The sequence below is a fragment of the Sinohyriopsis cumingii genome, chromosome 7, assembly GCF_028554795.1.
Source record: "Sinohyriopsis cumingii isolate HCF-2022 chromosome 7, ASM2855479v2, whole genome shotgun sequence".
NCBI classification, from domain to species: domain Eukaryota; kingdom Metazoa; phylum Mollusca; class Bivalvia; order Unionida; family Unionidae; genus Sinohyriopsis; species Sinohyriopsis cumingii.
The window spans coordinates 105543833-105566889 of NC_142967.1; the positions used below are offsets into that span (position 1 = coordinate 105543833).

The following is a 23057-nucleotide window of genomic DNA, read 5'->3' on the forward strand; positions in this document are numbered from 1 at the left end:
CTTAAAAATCTTATTGCAACTCTTATTGAACAGAAAGTTGTATTAACATTCGGTTTTCTCTGCTAGATTTCTGATGACATCCAGTTGGTTTCAAATGAGACTGGTGCCAATCTGCCACAGCAGTCATCTTGAAAATTGTTATTGCTACTCCTGAATGGAAAGTCATATCTTAAAACGATTATTTTCTCTGTTCTTCTCCAATTGGATGGATATATCAACATGGAGTTTTCAGGAGTAGACATCATTTGATACCTAGTTTATCCTATTTGAAAATGGTGCCAGTATGGCTGCCGTGATGACTGCCTGAAAATACTTGTTGCTACACCTCCCTTAAATTATATCCTGTGTTTCTAAAAAAAAATTGAATATCATGATGGGGTCCTTTTAAGTATCCATGGATAAAATTGGTATAATACTGAGTGTACAAGTATTTAATACAAGTAGAAATTTTTATCTTTTACAATTTGTTGATAATTATTCCAATTTTTTCAGTTTTCAGCTTGTTTTCCAATTCTAACTTTGTGCTTCAGGACTGTAGCCTTGGTGCCAATTGCTTGTTGTTATTTTTCTTGTGCACACTGCATGTATTTTCTTCCTGATTTATGTAACAAGCATTGGTTATTTGTATATATGAACATTATCAGACTATGCAAATGTCTGATCATTTTTGTCTTTTCAGAAAATGATAGACAGTAGCAAGGAAATGTATTCATTACAAGAACTTTAAAGCTATGTATGACACACATATAGAGTGTGCCTTAGTTTGTACTAGTGTTCCTCAGATTCATCATAGTGTTTGTGCTTCATGGTCAGAAAGAATCTGGCCCAAAGTACTGTAAAAATATCTTAAGATCTTAAGAGTAAAGAAAGACTTGACAAGTCTAGAATAATGTAATGCAGTGTGCTGAGTCTGCACCCTTAAACATCATCACTGGCCAGTGTAGTATGGGATGTCATGATGTTTTTCCCACCCTCCTAATCAAAAGTGGTGTCAAGAATGCCAAGGGCTTATGGGTTGTTAGCTCACATTCTTCAAAGGCATGGATGGATTATTGTGCATGAGGTGACTAGTGACAATACAGTTGTTGGCCTCTGGTGAATTTGTGCTCTGTCATTCCTCACAGTTCTCCAGGAATGGCTTGTAGCTAGCTGTAGACTGTCCTGTCCATTAGGCAGCCCAGTGGGTGTAAGTCTCCCAGCATGTCTTAGAGCCTGTATAAGTCTGGACATATTAGATATAGTTTAGACTTTGATGGTATGTTTTGTCATCCATCAATCCATACACCACCATTCTGACTGCTGACATTACAGCCAGTAGCTGGCCATAAAGGTTCATGGCTGACCATAAATCCATCATATCAGTGAACCACACCATATGTCCCAGATCACTGCACCATTGTGCATAGTGTTACACTGTGATCTGATTAATGAATTTGTTTCACTGCTTGTACTGCCCATTGAGCGAACTTAGACCAGGCAGTTAATGGGTCATGTGTCCATCTGGTAGCCATGTTGACCAGCCTGTACACTTCCCAGTATTACTTGCTAGCAATGCAGGCCATGGCACTTGCCTGGCTGATGTCATGCAAGGACTTGGTTAATTCTTTATGATGTACCCATTTGGGAGATAATAGGCCTTAGGGATGATGGTACTGCAATTTCTAAGCATCTGCCACTGTTGCAAACCAGGGTTTGAAGTTGAGGGCCTCAGTAGGCATGGACGATTAGGATGATGAACCCTCTTTCCATCTACTGCCTTAGATGGCACCCCAGCTGGTTGAACTGATCATGATTTTGAACAAAATAGTATCTTTCTTGGGTACTGTACAACAACTGACAGAAATTCCTCTTTAAGATCTTCAGCCAAACTTATGATCAGCATGGATGCGAGTTGGGAAATCCACCTGTCACTCAGCTTCACTACTTAGTACCAAATGAGGGCAAGAATAAGATTCTATCCACATCAGCCTTTAGAAATTAAATCCATTGTAAATGTGTTTCGTTTCTGAAGGAATCACTTCAAAGGAAAGGTTCTGATGGACAATCCATTGGTGGCACCTCCTCAAACCAGACTGGGACAGAAACACCTGACCTTTACATTCTTCCTTGGAAGAAAATCCATTTACACTATTGGTGTCCAGGACAGTGCGGTGTAAATGTTCTCTTTACTATTATATTCAGACCATTGATGTCTACTTGACTCACAATTGTCTTTTTTGAAATGACATGGTCATGATACATGTAAAAATGGCAGATACTTGTTTGGATATTAGGTTTAGCCATGCCCTAATGTCACTTAAGGCATATGTCTTCTCTATATTTAACATTATACAGGATAGTTAAAAGTCATTTACCATTTATCATTTGTTGTTTTCATTCTCTTTTCATCTCATTTCATTTTCACTCCTTCATCAGTCATTTTGTTCACATCAGATGACAACTGTCACACCCCATGAAATTATGGGTGATATACCTTATGATAGGGAAAATAAAAATATCTAAAATGGACACTTTAGCAAAAGTGACAATGATGCATTAACTCATTATGTCATATTATCATTTTCCATAGTAAATACCATACCTACTATATCGTTTTTCTGATCCTTCCTATGTAGACGTGGCAACAGAAGATGTAACTCCTATTCCTCCCCCTAGTGCCAAAAATATGAAATCCTCTGCAACAAAGAATGCTGGGCTTCATGAAGGAGCCAAGGATGGTAAGAACCATATGGAATTTTCATGTGCTAGACTACTTATTAAGCTATAGGGGAAGTCTTTAGGAGATTTAACCTGATCCAAAGTTACAGATATTAATTACATAATCCACTTGTAGCTTGTCTGACAATTCAGTGTGTGATGTCAGCTTCACACATCTGATTTGCTCATACTGCTTGAGTATAGTGTTGTGTATGTGCTCATACTGCTTGAGTATAGTTTTGTGTATGTGCTCATACTGCTTGAGTATAGTTTTGTGTATGTGATGTAGTTAATATTTAGTACATATGTATACCCCTACTAGCAGAAAGGGGTTGACAGATTTATTGGTGTTCGCACATGGGCAAAATCCATAGGTTTGTGCATTCTTGTCTCAAAATTAGCACAGTTACATCAGGTAGATAGAAGAAAGTTAATAAGTTTCTTTGGATACTCTGGTCATTAAATAAATTTAAATATCAAAAATACACTTTATTTTTTCCCCATTCTAGTCAAACCTATCTTAGCAATATCATACAGAAGCCAATTGATCTAGGCAAATAATAAGCATCCTTTATATAATATAAAAATCAACTGATTAGGTTTTCATGCCATTTCAGCAGTGCAAAATTTCTGAATGAATATCTGGGCTTGTTGAGTGGTGCAGTCCTTTAAAGCCAAGAGTTGGTTGAATCACTGTTTAACAGTTAGTTGATACTGACTACATTTATGTCAGAAATATTTCAAATAACTTACATTATGTCATTCTAAAAATAGCATTTAAAAACATTTTGGTTGACTATTGTAGTTGTGGCAAGATGTCATCAAATAAATGAATTGTTTTATGTATTCATTGATGTGTACTATGTTTATAGGTGTTTAAAATTGTGTTCGGTCACTTGGTAGTATTAGTCTGTGTGAACGAGTTCCACAAATCATCATCTAATTCCTTATCATTTGCAGTCTATATATGTTTTTGTTCAAACCCAGAATTACCATCATGCAATTTATCATGAAATTTCTGCTCATCCTTAAGCCAAGAGTGTTGAATCAGCAGTTTTGAGTTCACTTACAAACTTTCTAACTTGTTTCACCATTATGAGTTGTTGTTGTTGTTGTTGTGATTTGGATTTTAACGTAGCTTTAACAATTTTTCAGTCATATTGCTATGATGTCTGCAATGTGGCAGTTTATAGTTTTGTCTAGCACTGGGGCATCATGCCGCAGACACGTAGCATGATGTCCCACCCAGTCACATTATCCTGACACCGGGCCGACCAGTCCTAACACTAACCTCTTAATGCTGAGAGCCAAGCGAGGCAGCTGTTAGTACCGTTTTTGTAAGTCTTTGGTATGACTCGGCTGGGGATCAAACCCATGACCTCCCGCATCTGTTCACCATTATGAGACCTATCTATGATACAAAACTTTTCATTCACTGAGTACTCCTTTGCTTAATTTGTTCCATGATTCCTTTACACAGCTGGACTGTAATAAGGTTCTCAAAGAAGTGCTCGCAGGTTATTGTTGTTGTTGTTGTGGGGTTTAATGCCATTTTTCAGCACATGATAGGCTATGCATAGCAGCTAGTATGGTGGAGGAAAACCATGGGAAGAACTACCGACCCTCGAGAAGCTACTGGCAAGCTTTCTCACATACTCAAATTAGCCGAATCCTAGACTCGAACCCATGCAGACAGAGGTGAGATGGCAGTGATCCATAATGGAGAGCGCTTTGGACCACTCGGCCACTTGGGGCCCCATGCTTGCAGGTATTGATGTGTTGGTTGATTGACATTTTGCATGTTTTAGTAGAAGAGAACATGCCATGGTTATACTTTTTACATTTTAAAAAAGAATGAAAAGATTTAAAACATGAATTTCACCTTATACGACATATTTAATTGGTGTTTATTTCTTTCAACCTTGCCATATGTTTTGGATTTAACAGAATCTTTTTGATTTGTCACTATTTCACCATATATTATTGTTTACTGTGTATAGAGAAAAAAAAAATTTTTCCAGTAGAATCTAACAAAATAGCCATGTTACTGGGACTGTCCCAGCTACTTTGGTGAAAAAGATCCCATTCTGGAAGGTCCACAGCTCACTTTCCTAAGCATTATAAACAGAATCCAGATGCAAGTCTTTAGATTGTTCATGCTTTATTGAACCTTGTATGTTTAACTGGTTGTTATTGAAATGTCGGTATGAACCTTTGACTGAAAATTTCTCCAAGAACCTTTTTCTTAACAATCTTCATCATAGTATTAACAAAGACAAATTTACAATTCAATGTTTTTTCAGTAAGAAAGGGTTATCAGTGGTAACTGGTAACTATGATTTGGTCTGCTCTTTTCCAACTGGTGTTTTTCATGAAGAATCATCTACCATCATTAACTACTGTTCAAACTGAAATCCCCGGTCTCAGATGTATCAGTGCTAGAGATGATCATAGCATTAGCATTGAAAACTGTCTGATGTAGTTTGACAAGATATGCTTGCCTGTATAAATAAATGAATATACATTACATTTGGGACTGGACAGTTCATTGGGGTAAAGGGGGAGGGTACATAACATTTTCAAGTTTAATGGGGGCTTTACAGGTAATACAGCAGTAATAGATACCTCTGTCCAGTTCAGGTGTTAATCACATTGTCAATACAAATTAATTGTGTAACATGAGTCTGTGCTTAATATTGTCTTTAAATAAATCTATTTCATGGCTAAAATACTCCTGAAAAACATGGGTCATTAATATTTATTATTTTAACAAGAGTAAGATAATGAATAACAATAATGTGAACTAGTCTCAAGTTCATTTCATTGTGTTGAATATACTACACACAGGTGGTGTTCTTATCTTGATGGACAATTTATACAGTCCAAAATGACTTGGGTCGATATGTTGTTTGCAGTATGTGCAAAGAGTTAAATTCTTGTCCTTGTAACTATGCTTGACAAAGTAAAACTCCATCAACCCAGAGTTTTTAATTTATTTGTTGCTGGGTTATGTTGATAGGCTTATTGCTGCTTTTTCAAAAATGTATCACACACAGTCTGTAAAGCTATTCTGACAACTGAAATAATCATGCATTTGCATTTTATATATGGAGTAGAATCTGACTTCCAAGAAATATTGCCTCTCTTCAGAAACTTGTCAATAATGTTTAATAAAAATGGTTTAAAAATTCTCATTTAAGACAATTATGTGTAATGACTTGCTTGTAATGTGCTTCAACATGTATCTTGCCTGTCTTTGATTTACCTATAACTTAAAATGATTTGGGTTGTTCCACTTTTGAATTTACCTATGTAAATTAGCCCATTGAGTTCACACACAGCAGTCCTCAAAGGACTTATCATATCACCTCAGTCAGTTAATACATGAAATGGTGGTTGTTATACCTGACTTATGTGCATTTTAATTGCCTCTATGACAGTGTGCTGTATAAGCTGCACCAAGCATAGTTTTATGAGCTCAAAGAATGACTGTTTACCATTTATACATGTCATGTATTACAGGCATATACTAAAGTGGTGTTTTGCATTTTTTCGTTTTTGAAGATTACTCAGACTCATGTTTTTTGAAACATGACGATCTCATGGGGTTTATGTGTGAAAAATCATGTTATTGCATTTATGGGTTTGGGTCAATTCATACCACATAACAGCTTAGTCAGTTACAATGGTGTGACCTTGGGAAAGACAATCAACTGCCTTGGACCAAATAACCTGTTTTGCTGCTGTGCTGTAAAACACATATTGAGCGACTAAGCTTTGAAAAAAGATTGTAAATGTGTTTCATTTTTGAAGGAATCACTTCAAAGGAAAGGTTCTGATGGACAGTCCATAGGTGGCACCTCCTCAAACCAGAGTGGGACAGAAACACCAGACCTTTGCATTCTGTCTTGGAAGAAAATCCAGTCTGGCATAAATATTCTTTTTACCATTTTATTCAGACCATTGATGTCTACTTGACTCACAATTGTCTTCTTTGAAATGACATGGTCACGATACATGTAAAAATGTAACTTTCCTGGCAGATACTTGTTTGGATATTAGGTTTAGCCTTGCCCTAATGTCACTTAAGGCATGTCTTCTCTATATTTAACATTATACAGAATAGTTAAAAGTCATTTACCATTTATCATTTGTTGTTTCCATTCTCTTTTCATCTCATTTCATTTTCACTCCTTCATCAGTCATTTTGTTTACATCAGATGACAACTGTCACACCCCATGAAATTATGGGTGAGATACCTTTTAATAGGGAAAATAAAAATATCTAAAATGGCCACTATAGCAAAAGTGACAATGATGCATTAACTCATTATGTCATATTATCATTTTCCATAGTAAATACCATACCTACTATGAAAAGTTTTTCTGATCCTTCCTATGTAGACGTGGCAACAGAAGAAGATGTAACTCCTATTCCTCCCCCTAGTGCCAAAAATATGAAATCCTCTGCAACAAAGAATGCTGGGCTTCATGAAGGAGCCAAGGATGGTAAGAACCATATGGAATTTTCATGTGCTAGACTACTTATTAAGCTATAGGGGAAGTCTTTAGGAGATTTAACCTGATCCAAAGTTACAGATATTAATTACATAATCCACTTGTAGCTTGTCAGATAATCCAGTGTGATGTCAGCTTCACACATCTGATTTGCTCATACTGCTTGAGTATAGTGTTGTGTATGTGCTCATACTGCTTGAGTATAGTTTTGTGTATGTGCTCATACTGCTTGAGTATAGTTTTGTGTATGTGATGTAGTTAATATTTAGTACATCTGTATACCCCTACTAGCAGAAAGGGGTTGACAGATTTATTGGTGTTCGCACATGGGCAAAATCCATAGGTTTGTGCATTCTTGTCTCAAAATTAGCACAGTTACATCAGGTAGATAGAAGAAAGTTAATAAGTTTCTTTGGATACTCTGGTCATTAAATAAATTTAAATATCAAAAATATAGTTTTTTTTCTTCACCATTTTAGTCAAACCTATCTTAGCAATATCATACAGAAGCCAGTTGATCTAGGCAAATAATAAGCATCCTTTATATAATATAAAAATGAACTGACTAGGTTTTCATGCCATTTCAGCAGTTTGTATGTCTCCAAGTGCAAAATTTCTGAATGAATATCTGGGCTTGTTGAGTGGTGCAGTCCTTTAAAGCCAAGAGTTGGTCGAATCACTGTTTAACAGTTAGTTGATACTGACTACATTTATGTCAGAAATATTTCAAATAACTTACATTATGTCATTCTAAAAATAGCATTTAAAAAATTGTGGTTGACTATTGCAGTTGTGGCAACTTTCCTGGCAGATCGGATCTTAGGTTTAGCTGTGCCCTAATGTCGCTTAAGTCATATGTCTATTTTTAACATTATACAGAAAAGTTAAAGTCTTTTACTATTTATCATTTGTGATTTCCATTCTTTTTTCATCTCATTTCATTTTCACTCCTTCATCAGTCCTTTTGTTTACATCAGATGACAACTGTCACACCCCATGAAATTATGGGTGAGATACCTTTTAATAGGGAAAATAAAAATATCTAAAATGGCCACTATAGCAAAAGTGACAATGATGCATTAACTCATTATGTCATATTATCATTTTCCATAGTAAATACCATACCTACTATAACACTTTTCTGATCCTTCCTATGTAGACGTGGCAACAGAAGAAGATGTAACTCCTATTCCTCCCCCTAGTGCCAAAAATATGAAATCCTCTGCAACAAAGAATGCTGGGCTTCATGAAGGAGCCAAGGATGGTAAGAACCATATGGAATTTTCATGTGCTAGACTACTTATTAAGCTATAGGGGAAGTCTTTAGGAGATTTAACCTGATCCAAAGTTACAGATATTAATTACATAATCCACTTGTAGCTTGTCAGATAATCCAGTGTGATGTCAGCTTCACACATCTGATTTGCTCATACTGCTTGAGTATAGTGTTGTGTATGTGCTCATACTGCTTGAGTATAGTTTTGTGTATGTGCTCATACTGCTTGAGTATAGTTTTGTGTATGTGATGTAGTTAATATTTAGTACATCTGTATACCCCTACTAGCAGAAAGGGGTTGACAGATTTATTGGTGTTCGCACATGGGCAAAATCCATAGGTTTGTGCATTCTTGTCTCAAAATTAGCACAGTTACATCAGGTAGATAGAAGAAAGTTAATAAGTTTCTTTGGATACTCTGGTCATTAAATAAATTTAAATATCAAAAATATAGTTTTGTTTCTTCACCATTCTAGTCAAACCTATCTTAGCAATATCATACAGAAGCCAGTTGATCTAGGCAAATAATAAGCATCCTTTATATAATATAAAAATCAACTGATTAGGTTTTCATGCCATTTCAGCAGTTTGTATGTCTCCAAGTGCAAAATTTCTGAATGAATATCTGGGCTTGTTGAGTGGTGCAGTCCTTTAAAGCCAAGAGTTGGTCGAATCACTGTTTAACAGTTAGTTGATACTGACTACATTTATGTCAGAAATATTTCAAATAACTTACATTATGTCATTCTAAAAATAGCATTTAAAAAATTGTGGTTGACTATTGCAGTTGTGGCAACTTTCCTGGCAGATTGGATCTTAGGTTTAGCTGTGCCCTAATGTCACTTAAGTCATATGTCTATTTTTAACATTATACAGAAAAGTTAAAGTCTTTTACTATTTATCATTTGTGATTTCCATTCTTTTTTCATCTCATTTCATTTTCACTCCTTCATCAGTCCTTTTGTTTACATCAGATGACAACTGTCACACCCCATGAAATTATGGGTGAGATACCTTTTAATAGGGAAAATAAAAATATCTAAAATGGCCACTATAGCAAAAGTGACAATGATGCATTAACTCATTATGTCATATTATCATTTTCCATAGTAAATACCATACCTACTACATGTATATCGTTTTTCTGATCCTTCCTATGTAGACGTGGCAACAGAGGAAGATGCAACTCCTATTCCTCCCCCTAGAGCCAAACGAATGAAATCCTCTGCAACAAAGAATGCTGGGCTACATGAAGGAGTCAAGGATGGTAAGAACCATATGGAATTTTCATGTGCTAGACTACTTATTAAGCTATAGGGGAAGTCTTGAGATTTAACCTGATCCAAAGTTACAGATATTAATTACATGATCCACTTGAAGTTTCACACATCTGATTTGCTTATACTCCTGGAGTATAGTTTTGTGTATGTGCTCATAGTGCTCGAGTATAGTTTTTTGTATGTGCTCATACTACTTGAGTATAGTTTTGTGTATGTTTGCTCATACTGCTTGAGTATAGTTTTGTGTATGCACATGTTTGCTCATACTGCTTGAGTATAGTTTTGTGTCTGTGCATGTTTGCTCATACTACTTGAGTATAGTTTTGTGTATGTGCACGTTTGCTCATACTACTTGAGTATAGTTTTGTGTATGCGCATGTTTGCTCATACTGCTTGAGTATAGTTTCATATATGTGATGTAGCAGAAAGGGGTTGACAGATTTATTGGTGTTCACACATGGGCAAAACCCATAGGTTCATGCATTCTTGTCTCAAAATTAGTTAGCACAGTTACATCAGGTAGACAGAAGAAAGTTAATAAGCTTCTGTGGATCCTCTGGTCATTAAAAAAATTTAAATATCAAAAATACACTTTATTTTTTCCCCATTCTAGTCAAACCTATCTTAGCAATATCATACAGAAGCCAATTGATCTAGGCAAATAATAAGCATCCTTTATATAATATAAAAATCAACTGATTAGGTTTTCATGCCATTTCAGCAGTTTGTATGTCTCCAAGTGCAAAATTTCTGAATGAATATCTGGGCTTGTTGAGTGGTGCAGTCCTTTAAAGCCAAGAGTTGGTCGAATCACTGTTTAACAGTTAGTTGATACTGACTACATTTATGTCAGAAATATTTCAAATAACTTACATTATGTCATTCTAAAAATAGCATTTAAAAAATTGTGGTTGACTATTGCAGTTGTGGCAAGATGTCATCAAATAAATGAATGGTTTTATGTATTCATATGTGTGTACTATGTTTATAGGTGTTTACAATTGTGTTCGTCACTTGGCAGTATTGGTCTGTGTGAAACATTTCCACAAATCATCATCTAATTCCTTATCATTTGCAGTCTATATTTGTTTTTGTTCAAACCCAGAATTACCATCATCCAATTTATCATGAAAATTCTGCTCATCCTTAAGCCAGCCTAAGAGTGTTGACTCAGCAGTTTTGAGTTCACTTACAAACTTTCTAACTTGTTTCACCATTATGAAACCTATCTATGATACAAAGCTTTTCATTCACTGAGTACTCCTTTTGCTTAATTTGTTCCATGATTCCTTTACACAGCTGGACTGTAATAAGGTTTTCACAGAAGTGCTCGCAGGTTATTGTTGTTGTTGTTGTGGGGTTTAATGCCATTTTTCAGCACATGATAGGCTATGCATAATGGCCAGTATTAATGGTGGAGGAAGAACCTGGGAAAACCACGGGAAGAACCACCGACCCACGAGAAGCTACTGGCAAGCTTTCTCATATACCCACATTGGTCGAATCCTAGACTCGAACCCATGCAGACAGAGGTGAGATGGCAGTGATCCATAATGGAGAGCACTTTAGACCACTCGGCCACTCGGGGCCCCATGCTTGCAGGTATTGATGTGTTGGTTGATTGACATTTTGCATGTTTTAGTAGAAGAGAACATGCCATGATTATACAGTTTACATTTTAAAAAAGAATGAAAAGATTTAAAACATGAATTTCACCTGTTAAGACATATTTAATTGGTGTTTATTTCTTTCAACGTTGCCATATGTTTGGGATTTAACAGAATCTTTTTCATTTGTCACTATTTCACCATATATTATTGTTTAGTTTGTATGTAAAAATGAGTGATATAGGTGACTTTTTCACAGTCAGCTTATAGGGGCCAATTTTGTTGATATTGTCATTGAACAAATATGGGATCCATGTCAGACACAGTGTTTACCTACTGGGTTCAGGGCATGAGTTATCAAGGGAGTGGTGTATATAAGGGCAGAGAGTGAGTTACACCCTCAAATGAGGGAGGACCACTATCCTATATCTTCCACTAGGGCAGAGAGTAAGCCACACACCTCATATGGGGGAGGAGCAGCACTCTCTAACATCCAGATGGGCAGAGAGTAATTACACTATCATGTGGGAGGAACAGCACCATTTACTTGCCAATAGTTTGTTGCAGGTTGGAAGTGAATTGTGGCCCCATTGAGGGTGGAGAAACAATATCCTTTCACTCCCTGGTACCCATTGTTGTTACAATGGGGCATTACTGTAATGGTCCATTATAATAACACATGGAGTTGTTAGATTAATCACTGAAGAGCAACAACTGTCCTGGGGACCAGTATAATGTAGATGCTATGTATGGTAGAATAGTCACAGATCCCCTATTCCACCTACATACAATGGTTAACTTGCCATATCTAGCAGGAGGGAGGGAGGGAGGAAACACTCTTCTAAGCATGGAAGACAAGCCACAGAACCCTTATTCCACTAACAACCATACATTAATTTGCTGTATCTTGCAAAAGACAGAGAGAGAGAGAGAGAGAGAGAGAGAACTCTTTACTTTATTATTTATTGTTATTACAATCTCAGTTAATTTTATATATTGGCAAAATGGCATATCACTTTCTTTACAATTTATTTACTTATTTATTTATTTATTTATTTATTTAGGTTGACCAAATAGAATATTCAGTATAGAACTAACAGAAAATGTTAATAGAATAATGCAGGATAGAATATACAGAATATAATAGTAGAAGATACATGGATAGAATTATGGCTTTATTCCTTCTCCATATCTCTGTTGCCCTTCATAGTTTGTTGGAAGCAGTGATGAAGATATTGAGCCATTCATTATCATTATCCATGACTTGATCAGAGGAGCTTCTCCAAATCCACACGGATGTTACTCTGAATACATCCAAAGTCTTACCGGAGTACATTAAGAAGCTGTTGAGGGCTTCTACCTGAAGGTAGAGAGCCTTTTCAGTGGGGTCATTGCCTCCATGGTTTCTCAGAATCTTCAAGACCAGTAAGACTGGTCCCTTGCATAATTTCAGGTCCTTTGAAACCAGCCAAGAAACAAAATCGTCCTGGTTCTTTAACACCATGCAGCCACGTCAAAGGAATGACCCCATTTCCAAATTCTCCTTTGTCAGTTGGGTCCTAAAAGGCCAAAGGAGGAGGTCTGTAGGCTCTTTCCCCTTTCCAAGGGACAAGGGTTGAAAGCCCTAGGGATTGACTTCCTCTCCAGTGCTGTGTCCATCTTCCTTTGTATATTGTAGGTGCCTGGTGAGACCTCTTTTCATAGGCTTAAAGGAAGATGGCTGGGTCCTTTCTATCATAAAAGGTTTCAATTTTGGGATCTTCCTCCTCTAGCAAGGTTCCCCATGTCCTTTTGACACTCACACCACTTGTCTTATGTGTGCATAATTTGTTTGCATGGACAGTTGTCTCAGTTGTTGTTTGTGGCTTAGAAAGATCAGCAGAAGTCACTAGACATATCAGGTGAGCAAGTATGGTCCTGTCTTGTCTTCTTCTGATCAGGAGCTGTCATGTGCTGAAAAATGGCATCAGCCCCCACAAAATAAAATGAACAATCTTCTCCGGAGGACCCCTTGCATCACATACGTCACTTTCCAATGTATGGAATTCACCTGCTTTAGTTAAATGGGTATCTGTAGTTATGAAGCCAACTGTATCCATTTGGGATTGGGGGTGGGTGTTGGATTTGAATTAAAAGGGGGAGATCTTTGGTACATCCCTGTGTAGGGAGTTTGCCAGCTCTAAATATAAGTGAGTCCAGTCTTCCAGATGCAAGGGAAGAATACTTTATCTTGTGCTAGTAGACCTTTGCATGGTCTTATTCTTCAAAGTGGAGATCTCAGGACAGAGTTTCTTCAGTAAGCTCTACATCATCTGCAGACCTGCCAACCCTTACGATTTTGCCATAAGTCTTACAAAAAATGACCCTTAAAATAAGGACTTACAACAGTGCTGTCCAACCTTTTTGACACCATGGGCCACTGAAAAATGTTTTTCTTGAAGCCAAGGGCTGCAGCAGAAAACTGAAAAGCAATGACTTTATAGCTGTTCAGGCTCTGGCGGGCCTTTTAAAATCTGCCTGCAGGCCATGGGTTGGACAGCACCGACTTACAGAATAAAAGCAAAAACTACATGAGGATAATTGTTACCAAATATCCAGGTAATTGGTTCACCTGTGTTTGATTTGGATCTGGGTTTCATTTTAGAATTAGTAGAATTAGTTAGGGAACCAGACTAACTTTAAAGCAGTACCTCAGACACTATCAAACACATATATTTTTTCATGTGAAGCATCTGCATGATTAAACTGTTGATTATAGAATTTTTAAAAATTTGTGTCAAGAAAGCGATGTACATGTATATTGGAAATGAAACAGAAGTTAAGCCTCTTAAAAAGTGTTAATAATCAGCACAGAAGAATAAGAAGGAATATTCATATTCTTCTGAATAAAAGCAGACAGGGACGCAATTATGTCAATCATGTGTCAATTGAGAATGTCTCGTGGCAGAAGATTTGATTGGCATCGTCATGTGAGATGGAAAAAATTTCAAAGAATTAGGTTAGGTTGAGTGATAGTAAGAGTCAATTGAGCTGCATAGGGTTTGAAACTGAAATTTGTGCAACTGTATTATGGTAAATAAGGTCTATGTGTACTTTACAAACATTTCTGTTGAATATAATGTTTGGAATACCAAACTTTTAAATTCGTTTTCAGCATTACAATAGCAGTTTATACACCTTACTGAAACCTGGTCTAACTTACGGAAAATATAAGCTGCCTTACTGAGAGTCTTATCAGAGTTGGCAGGTCTGCATCTGACCAATAACTGGTCACTGTAATGGGCACTGAGCACCAGGCATAGGATACTAGGAAGCAAGAAATGTCTAGTCACAGTCATTGATGGTCTGTCACTAGACATTAGACACAACAATATAGTCATTGGGTGATGTCCCAAATGACATTCACTAAGTTTATGTCACTGGGCACAGGTTAGCACGCTATGGGCACCAGGTACTATCACTGAGCAATGATCAGTGATCATTGGGTATGGTGTATGCATATGTTGTGCTGACCATTCATTTCAGTCTCAGGTCACTGATCACAGTGGACTGACATAATTCTTCCCTACTCTCTCGGGCCTTGTTAAGAGAAGCAGAGGGGAACCTCTACTAGCTGCCTTCAGCAAAGATAGGGAGTCACCATTACTTTCTTCAGTTTGATAGGATACCACGAGTAATGATAGGTCAATGGGATTAGATGATGGAAGAGAAAGAGTTGTGGACTTTAGATAAGGTGGTAAAGGAGGTTTACTACCAACTTCCTCAGATCAGTGTCACAAACTTTACAGATCATCAGGGGTTAAGATTCTTTCCAGTTCTGAGAGACTTTCTAGGGCATAGCCCAATTCAAAATCTGCTGCTGCTTCCTCAGTCAGTGATGATGATTGAACTGACTCACACATTTTCAAAAGATCAAGGGGGGGGGCCAGACAGGAGAAGGTGTTGTCTGTCACCTCTTTTATGATTCAACCCATGTTCTCAGTCAATATCCATATGGTTCATTCACCCTCTTGACCCCATAAGCCTTACCACCTTGCATTCAGGGGTCTTAGCAACCTATTAGTCAATCTACACTTCAAGCAACTTGAAACTTTTGAACATAAGGCATGTACTCTGGTGACTATTACCTCCCATGCTGATATGTTTTTGTTGGCTGTCTTCTTTAGTTTGTTAGAGGAGGAATCTTTATTTCCAGGTGCTTTGCAGAGGGTGAGGTAAAGACTTTGAGATGTGTACTCTTGATGTATATGGTGCTCTCTGCAATAGGGGTGTGGCTTTGAAAACATCAAATGTTCTGCTGGACCACAGCAAAAGACTTTACATTCAACCCTTCTTGAAGCAAATATACTATTGGAGGTTTATTTCCTACAGTGGCCTTTAAAATCAGAGGAGTCATCAATATTGGTCACTGGCCATGTTACTGGGACTGTCCCAGCTACTTTGGTGAAAAAAGATCCCATTCTGGAAGGTCCACAGCTCCCGCTCCTAAGCATTATAAACAGGGTCCAGATGCAAGTCTTTAGCTTGTCCATGCTGTATTGAACCTTATATGTTTAACTGGTTATTATTGAAATGTCTATATGTGCAAAGAGTTAAATTCCTGCCCTTGCAGCTATGCTTGACGAAGTAAAACTCCATCAACCCAGAGCTTTTAATTAATATTTTTGCTGGGCTTTGCTGATGGGCTTATTGCTACTGTTTCAAAAATGTATCACACTGTAAAGCTATTCTGACAACTGAAATAATCATGCATTTGCATTGTATATATGGAGTAGCATCTGACTTCCAAGAAATATTGCCTCTCTTCAGAAACTTGTCAATAATGTTTAATAAAGATGGCTTAAAAATTCTCATTCAAGACAATTATGTGTAATGACTTTTTGTGCTTCAACATGTATCTTGCCTGTCTTTGATTTACCTATAACTTAAAATGATTTGGATTGTTCCACTGTTTTGAATATACCTATGTAAATTAGCCCAGTGGGTTCACCCACAGCAATCCTCAAAGGACTTATCACATCACCTCCATCAATTAATACATCAAATGGTGCTTGTTTATACCTGACTTCTATGCATTTTAATTGCCTTTATGACAGTGTGCTGTATAAGCTGCACCAAGCATAGTTTTATGAGCTCAAAGAAGGACTGTTTACCGTTTATACATGTCATGTATTACAGGCATATACTGAAGTGGTGTTTTGTATTTTTTAATTTTTGAAGATTACTCAAAATCATGTTTTTTGAAACATTATGATGTCATGAGGTTTATGAGTGAAAAATCATGTGATGGCATTTATGGGTGTGGGTCAAATCCTACCTACCATAGATCAGCCTGGTCAGTTACCATGTTGTGACCTTGGGAAAGACAATTTATTCCAATGCCATGGACCAAATAACCTACTTGTGCTGCAGTGCTGCAGAACACATAATGAGCAACGAAACTTTGAAGAATAGCCTTACATTTGTATCTTCAAATCATGCTTAATCTACTTTTGAAAAAGCCCTATCCATACAACATACTGTATGTTTTTTGGTAAATTTTGCATCACACGTGCTGTTTTTTTTGCTTAAATAATTGGTGTGTCATTTGTGACAAGTCTGGTAAAAATCTTGCCAATAAATAAGCCGGTGATGAGACTTGTTTCATATTTGGAGATACAGTGTATAGATGTGACAGCAGGTAATATCTGATTCAGTGTTATCATGATTTACTCTAAGCCAGGTAAAGTCATTGAACCAATGCCTTTGAATTTTATGCTTTTGTTTCCTTCCATCATCTTGGACTTTTTCAGCCTGCATTTTATGCTCTTTTGAGTATTTGCATTAGTTTGTGCATGTTTTGTTTCAATCTTGGATAATAAATTGATTTCTACAATTAATCAAAATTGTCTCACTTGTCTAGACTTTGCACTGTGATGAAATTCCAATATAGTATTGATTGCCAGTAGATGATTTTGCTAAATTTTCACTAATTGATGATATATTTGCCAAAACCAGCTTACAGTTCAAGGTCCGCCAATTTCTACCTCATTTAATTAGGTGATGATGTAATTCATTGCTATCAGAAATCAGGCCTTTCCACTTGTTTTAGGAATAGTATTATAATATTAAATATCATAATCTATAGGATTAAGATACATCTTAAGTATGTATGTGTTTCTAATAGATTATAATGGAATCTAATACTAAACACATTAAAATAAACAGTAATTATTACTATCTTTCATATAATGCACATTGTTATACTTTCCTTAAGAGGTCCTCAAAGGAGAATAGTCCTTGACTAAATGAGTCTCCCTCTATAAATAAAATAGAATTATTATTTAAGTACACATCTATATTGAATTACTATCAAAACTTACACTTGGTCATGGACAACAAAAATGTAATCTTTTCTTGCCCAGCAGTTTTACATGTAGGGACAGGCAAATCACAGTGGATTTTTAGACTGTTGAGACACTTTTTAAAATACTTCTTTTATGCGGTAATTTAGTAATTTAAAGGATGCAGTAATTTAGTTTATTTTGACAAGTTAACCTTTTAAATCATTTGCAGTCACAATTTTAAAAATTTTGCCTGCTAAAAATAATAAATGTTTCAAATACAAAAGTATTTTCATCCCAACAATATTTTCATCAAACATTTTCTTTATTTACTCAGCAAAGACAGAAGAAGCTGGACTGAAACAAAGAAAGTGGTCATACCCCAATGGTAGAAAGATTACTTTGTTGAAGGCTACTTCCTGTGATGCTGATGTCATCATTATACCTGAAAGAAATGATACAGGTAGACATTCCCTTCAGTTATTGTAATCATATTAAGTTCTAGATAATAGGTATAGTAAACAGGTTTCAAACGGGTTGGTGCATTTATTCCTCATAGCCCAAGAAAAATCCAGTGAATTATTGAGTTCAGTGGCTTTCATGGGAGGGGGATACATTTCGTCATGCATGCATATTCTTATATTATGTTTGTATTTATGTCAGGAAATTTGCACAGTGTATACATACTGTTATACTTGAAGTCATAAAATTTGGTGAGGAGAACACTCATCACAAATGTAACAATAGGCACTGTGACCTACATTTCATGCTTCACTGACTTTGTGTTGCAAGTTTATTCAAGCTCAGTGTTCAGGCTGGAATCATCAAACTAGATGATTGGATGCACTATTATTAGAATCAACACCCTTATCACAAAAGAACACCACCATGACTAACAGTTTACATTTGGCTGGTGTAAGGTTAAATTTTCAGGTTTAGCTCAAATGAGATAAAGGTTATTCTGCTTTAGTACCTTGTATATGTATTGTAACATTATACCAAGATATCAAAAATTTGGTCACATAGTGTATATTGATGACTGTTACACCATTATCACAAAAGTAGGTCACTGTGACCCATTTTTTCATGCCTCACTGCCTTGATTTCAGTGTTAAACACTATATGCCAGAATCATCAGATCATATCAAGTAGTTGTATGCATCCTTATAAATACAACAAAAGAGGTCATTGTGACTTGCCTTTGACATCATACTGGCTTATGTTATGTTTTTGCATTTAGCACTTAACCACATTGGTATTACTGTATGTCTGATGTATAATGCACTGTACTGCTCTATCTGGAATTATGTAAGGATTGCATCTTGATAAATACTACATACTGCACCCTCATCTTAAAAGTAGATCACCATGACTATTTCACATTTTACTGACTGGTTCAAATGGATGTTCTTACTTTTCATGCTTTGATCATTAAACTGGGTAATTATATATATATATATATATATATATATATATATATATATATATATATATATATATATATATATATATATATATATATATAACCAAACCAATACTGTTATGGGTTTCTATATCATATATTATTTTATAATATGGTTCTATTTAAGTCATTTGAGTTAATGACATCTAGTTCATTGGCTGTCCTGCACCATAGTAAGAGTACATCCAATCATAAGTCAAGGTTATTGCCAAGTTCATGTTAATGACTAATTTGGTCAAAGTAGACCAACAAAATAATTGAATGGAGGTCAGATCAACAAAAGATGATCATAGAAGGACATTTGTATTCCAGATATGTCTTGCATGCCCTAGTTGTTGTGTTGTTGATTGGCTCAATAATAATAAAAAGAATCGTTATAAATATTTCACAATAATAATGATATTTTAAATACCTATTATCATTTCTAGTGATTCAAATGTGTTGATATGATTTGTACATAGGTGGCTATATAAGGGAATTAAGTATGCAGCATTTCATTCTTCAGTTTTATTCAGTCTCGTGAGAGTCATTGGAGGAATTGTGATTTATTTTTACTCTGAATGTTGAAATTGCAGAATGGAAACCATTTATTCTAAACAAACAGTACTTTGCATAATTATTATTCAAAACATTCAAGGACTTGAATTTTTAATAATATTTTGGGATTACATGACACATTCAAGAATATCTGTGTCATAACCACTTTCATTGGATTAACCTTGACGTAAAACTTTTGGATTTAGAAAAGTTATTATCTGTGGTGTTGGAACCTTTATTTAGAAGACCAGTAGATCATTATCAGATTACTGTGAAAATGAAAGTATATTTAGAAAATTGTAGGAATTTATATAATACTGTAAGTTATTTTTAATTATTTCATTTTTTGTTTGATTTTACATTTTAGGGAAATAAATTACAGTCTCAAGGACATGACAATACAAAAATTGTTTACTGTTTCAAATTTTACTGGCTTTGGTTGGTTGTTGAAATTAGCTCATGACCACATAGGTTTTAGTCTTGCGCTATACTATCCCATATAGAATCTTGAAACTAGGGAGTCTTAATGAATCTCACCCATTTTAATAGAAGATCAGTATCGGCTATCTTCCGTGCTTCATTCACCTGGTTTACGTTTTCTGTTTAATGTTCATTTCTCAGGTACAGTTCATGATGGAATCCTGAACATGATGATATGCATCTTTAATTTACTGCTACATTGTTAAAGCAAAAGAGGGTCATGTTGACCTATTTTCATTTTTTAATTTCTTCATTTCACTTTACACTCATTGGTGCATCCGAGACCCCCAAATATTTTATTTTACCCCCAGTTCTGACACCAAAGTCTTTTTTTTTTACTCAATCTGTGCTCCAGTTCTGACACCAAGGGGATTTTTGTCTCTGAATCTTGCACCCCTTGGGAAAACACTGACTTTGGTTAAATGTTTGCACTTAAGAAGCAAGATCATTAATAACAGAGTTTAAGGACCAAAGATCAAAGTCTTAAAGAAGAAAAATGGCTTCTTCATAATAATATTACATACTTATACCAAATGTTGTGGATGGCTTGTAATTGGATAAAGAAGATGCCTATCAGTTTTGGAGTTGAAACATCAGTTTCCAGGTCACAATAAATGGAAGAAGAAAAAGGATTTAGCACAATAGCATCAATATTACATCAAAATTCTGGACCCTTTTCAACCAAGTATCTTGGTACTGAATCTGAACAGAAACTTTGGAATCAAATTCTTGTATCATCCAAATGCACTGTACAAAAATCTTATGTTATGATTGGATGGGTAAAGGAAATGGCAATGCAGAGACTATATCAGTTTTATGTTATGATTGGATGGGTAAAGGAAATGGCAGTGCAGAGACTGTATCAGTTTTATGTTATGATTGGATGGGTAAAGGAAATGGCAAAGCAGAGTCTTCAGTTGTATGTTATGATTGGATGGGTAAAGGAAATGGCAATACAGAGACTATATCAGTTTTATGTTATGATTGGATTGGTAAAGGAAATGTTATGATTGGATGGGTAAAGGAAATGTTATAATTGGATGGGTAAAGGAAATGCTATGATTGGATGGGTAAAGGAAATGGCAATGCAGAGACTATATCAGTTTTATGTTATGATTGGATGGGTAAAGGAAATGGCAATGCAGAGACTATATTGATGAGATTATTATTTCTGTCTTTGCAGAAAGTCAGTCTCACTCTGGGAATAAAAATTTAGTGAGATTCAAAGTTCCAGATGGGACTGAAATGAAGGCAATGACTGTTTTACAACAAGAGATTAAACAAGTTTTGGACAGAACATTGGAAAAAACAGTTGGCATCTGCATAAAGACTATTGAAGGATGGAACTTTCTTCATTATCTGAAGTGTTTCCTTTATGAAATATTTAATTGCTTCATGAGAAAAGAAGAAAGGCCATGTCCAATTGAATGTGTGATCCTGCTTGTTGATGATGGATCAGACTACAGTAAAGCAATTAAAATTATTCAAAAATGGTCTAAGTTAGAACAGGATAGGTCAGAAGTTGTCGCAAGCCAGAAATTGTTGCTACAGGAACAAGGTATGTATATTAATCTACAGGAATGCTTTATGGATTATCTTTAAAGTCTTGTCTTTAGACAAAGGCAGGATATGGATATCACTTTCAATTTACAGTTATTTGTTGCTACGTGTAGTTGCTGATCTAAATGATAAGTTTAATTTTTGGAATATTATAATATTCATAGTTTTTGAAACATGAATACAATCATGATCTTTGACTTCATTCCTCCTTAAGAAACTTAGTTAAATAAAAAGTGGGGATGCCTATCGTATATACTCCATAATAAGATGAGTCCTCCTTCTTAGGGCTGCAAAATGCTAATTTCTCTTTGACCCTGCTATTAGTTTGTGTGTATTTGCAAGTCAGATTCATTTGAAGGGGTGACCTGTCATCAGTGAGTCAGAGTTGCATCGTGGGAAAACAAACAAGCCAAACTGGATGGATAGATAGGTGGCTATAAAAATTAAGAAAACCATTGAACCGTAAAATACAATTTTATATTTGTGTGGAATATATCACAAATAGAGTGACAGCTTAACATTTTGTCCTCTTTTGTGTCCATATTACTAATGCTTGACATTTTAAATCTGCTTATATGATAAATCTATGAAGTATATTATAGGTCACATGCTGGTATAAAAATAGTAGCCCAGAATGATCAGATTCCAAATATCATACAATATGTTCATTCCACACTTCTTACAAATATGCAGTGAAAGTCAAGTTCTTACTTATGTGATTCACAGTATATATCCTATAAATGTCACTAATGTCATCTGGTACAAAGTTCAAGAATTTATCATCATCACTGGAGTGAGCAAACACAGTTCTGAAATCAACATCATCTAGTGATCGTAAATATTGTCCAACTCCGATTCCTTGTCTTTACTGTCACATATTGGTGCTTATGTGGAAACTGAGCTTGGGCAGACTGAGCTTGGGCTCTGTAAGAGAGACTTTGATTATATAACCTGACTCCTACCCTGCACGAATTGAATTTTCAGTAATAAACATCAACATACAATTGAGTATATATGGTACTCGTAATTTGTATCACTTTTAGGGATGGCTGTGTGAAGTGTATGTGGTCATCTTTACTTTTCAGAGAATGTTGTCATAGTATACTAATGAAACAATGTCCCTACTGTAATTTATCTTGATTTGGCACACAAAAGAAGTTAGATGGATATGATCAGCATATATTACAACAAAAATGACTCAACTCTTTCAGTTGAACACATCTGCATAAACAGTCATTATGCAGATATGTTCACTGTCAGAGTTCAAGTATTTTTTGTTGCACTAAATAATACTTGGATTTACAGTATCATGCTACT

The 23057-nt window shown here is 35.7% G+C and overlaps 1 protein-coding gene across 1 annotated transcript in view; it reads left to right on the forward strand.

The window, feature by feature from the left end:
- LOC149795876 (uncharacterized) overlaps nt 1-23057 on the forward strand; it is a 133485-nt gene that overhangs the window by 19250 nt on the left and 91178 nt on the right. Inside the window, exons 5-10 of the mRNA XM_089963875.1 lie at nt 2616-2717; nt 7102-7206; nt 8375-8479; nt 9654-9758; nt 18039-18164; nt 21364-21738. Of these exons, the coding sequence (XP_089820001.1) occupies nt 2616-2717; nt 7102-7206; nt 8375-8479; nt 9654-9758; nt 18039-18164; nt 21364-21738 (918 nt within the window). The remainder of the gene's footprint in view (nt 1-2615; nt 2718-7101; nt 7207-8374; nt 8480-9653; nt 9759-18038; nt 18165-21363; nt 21739-23057) is intronic.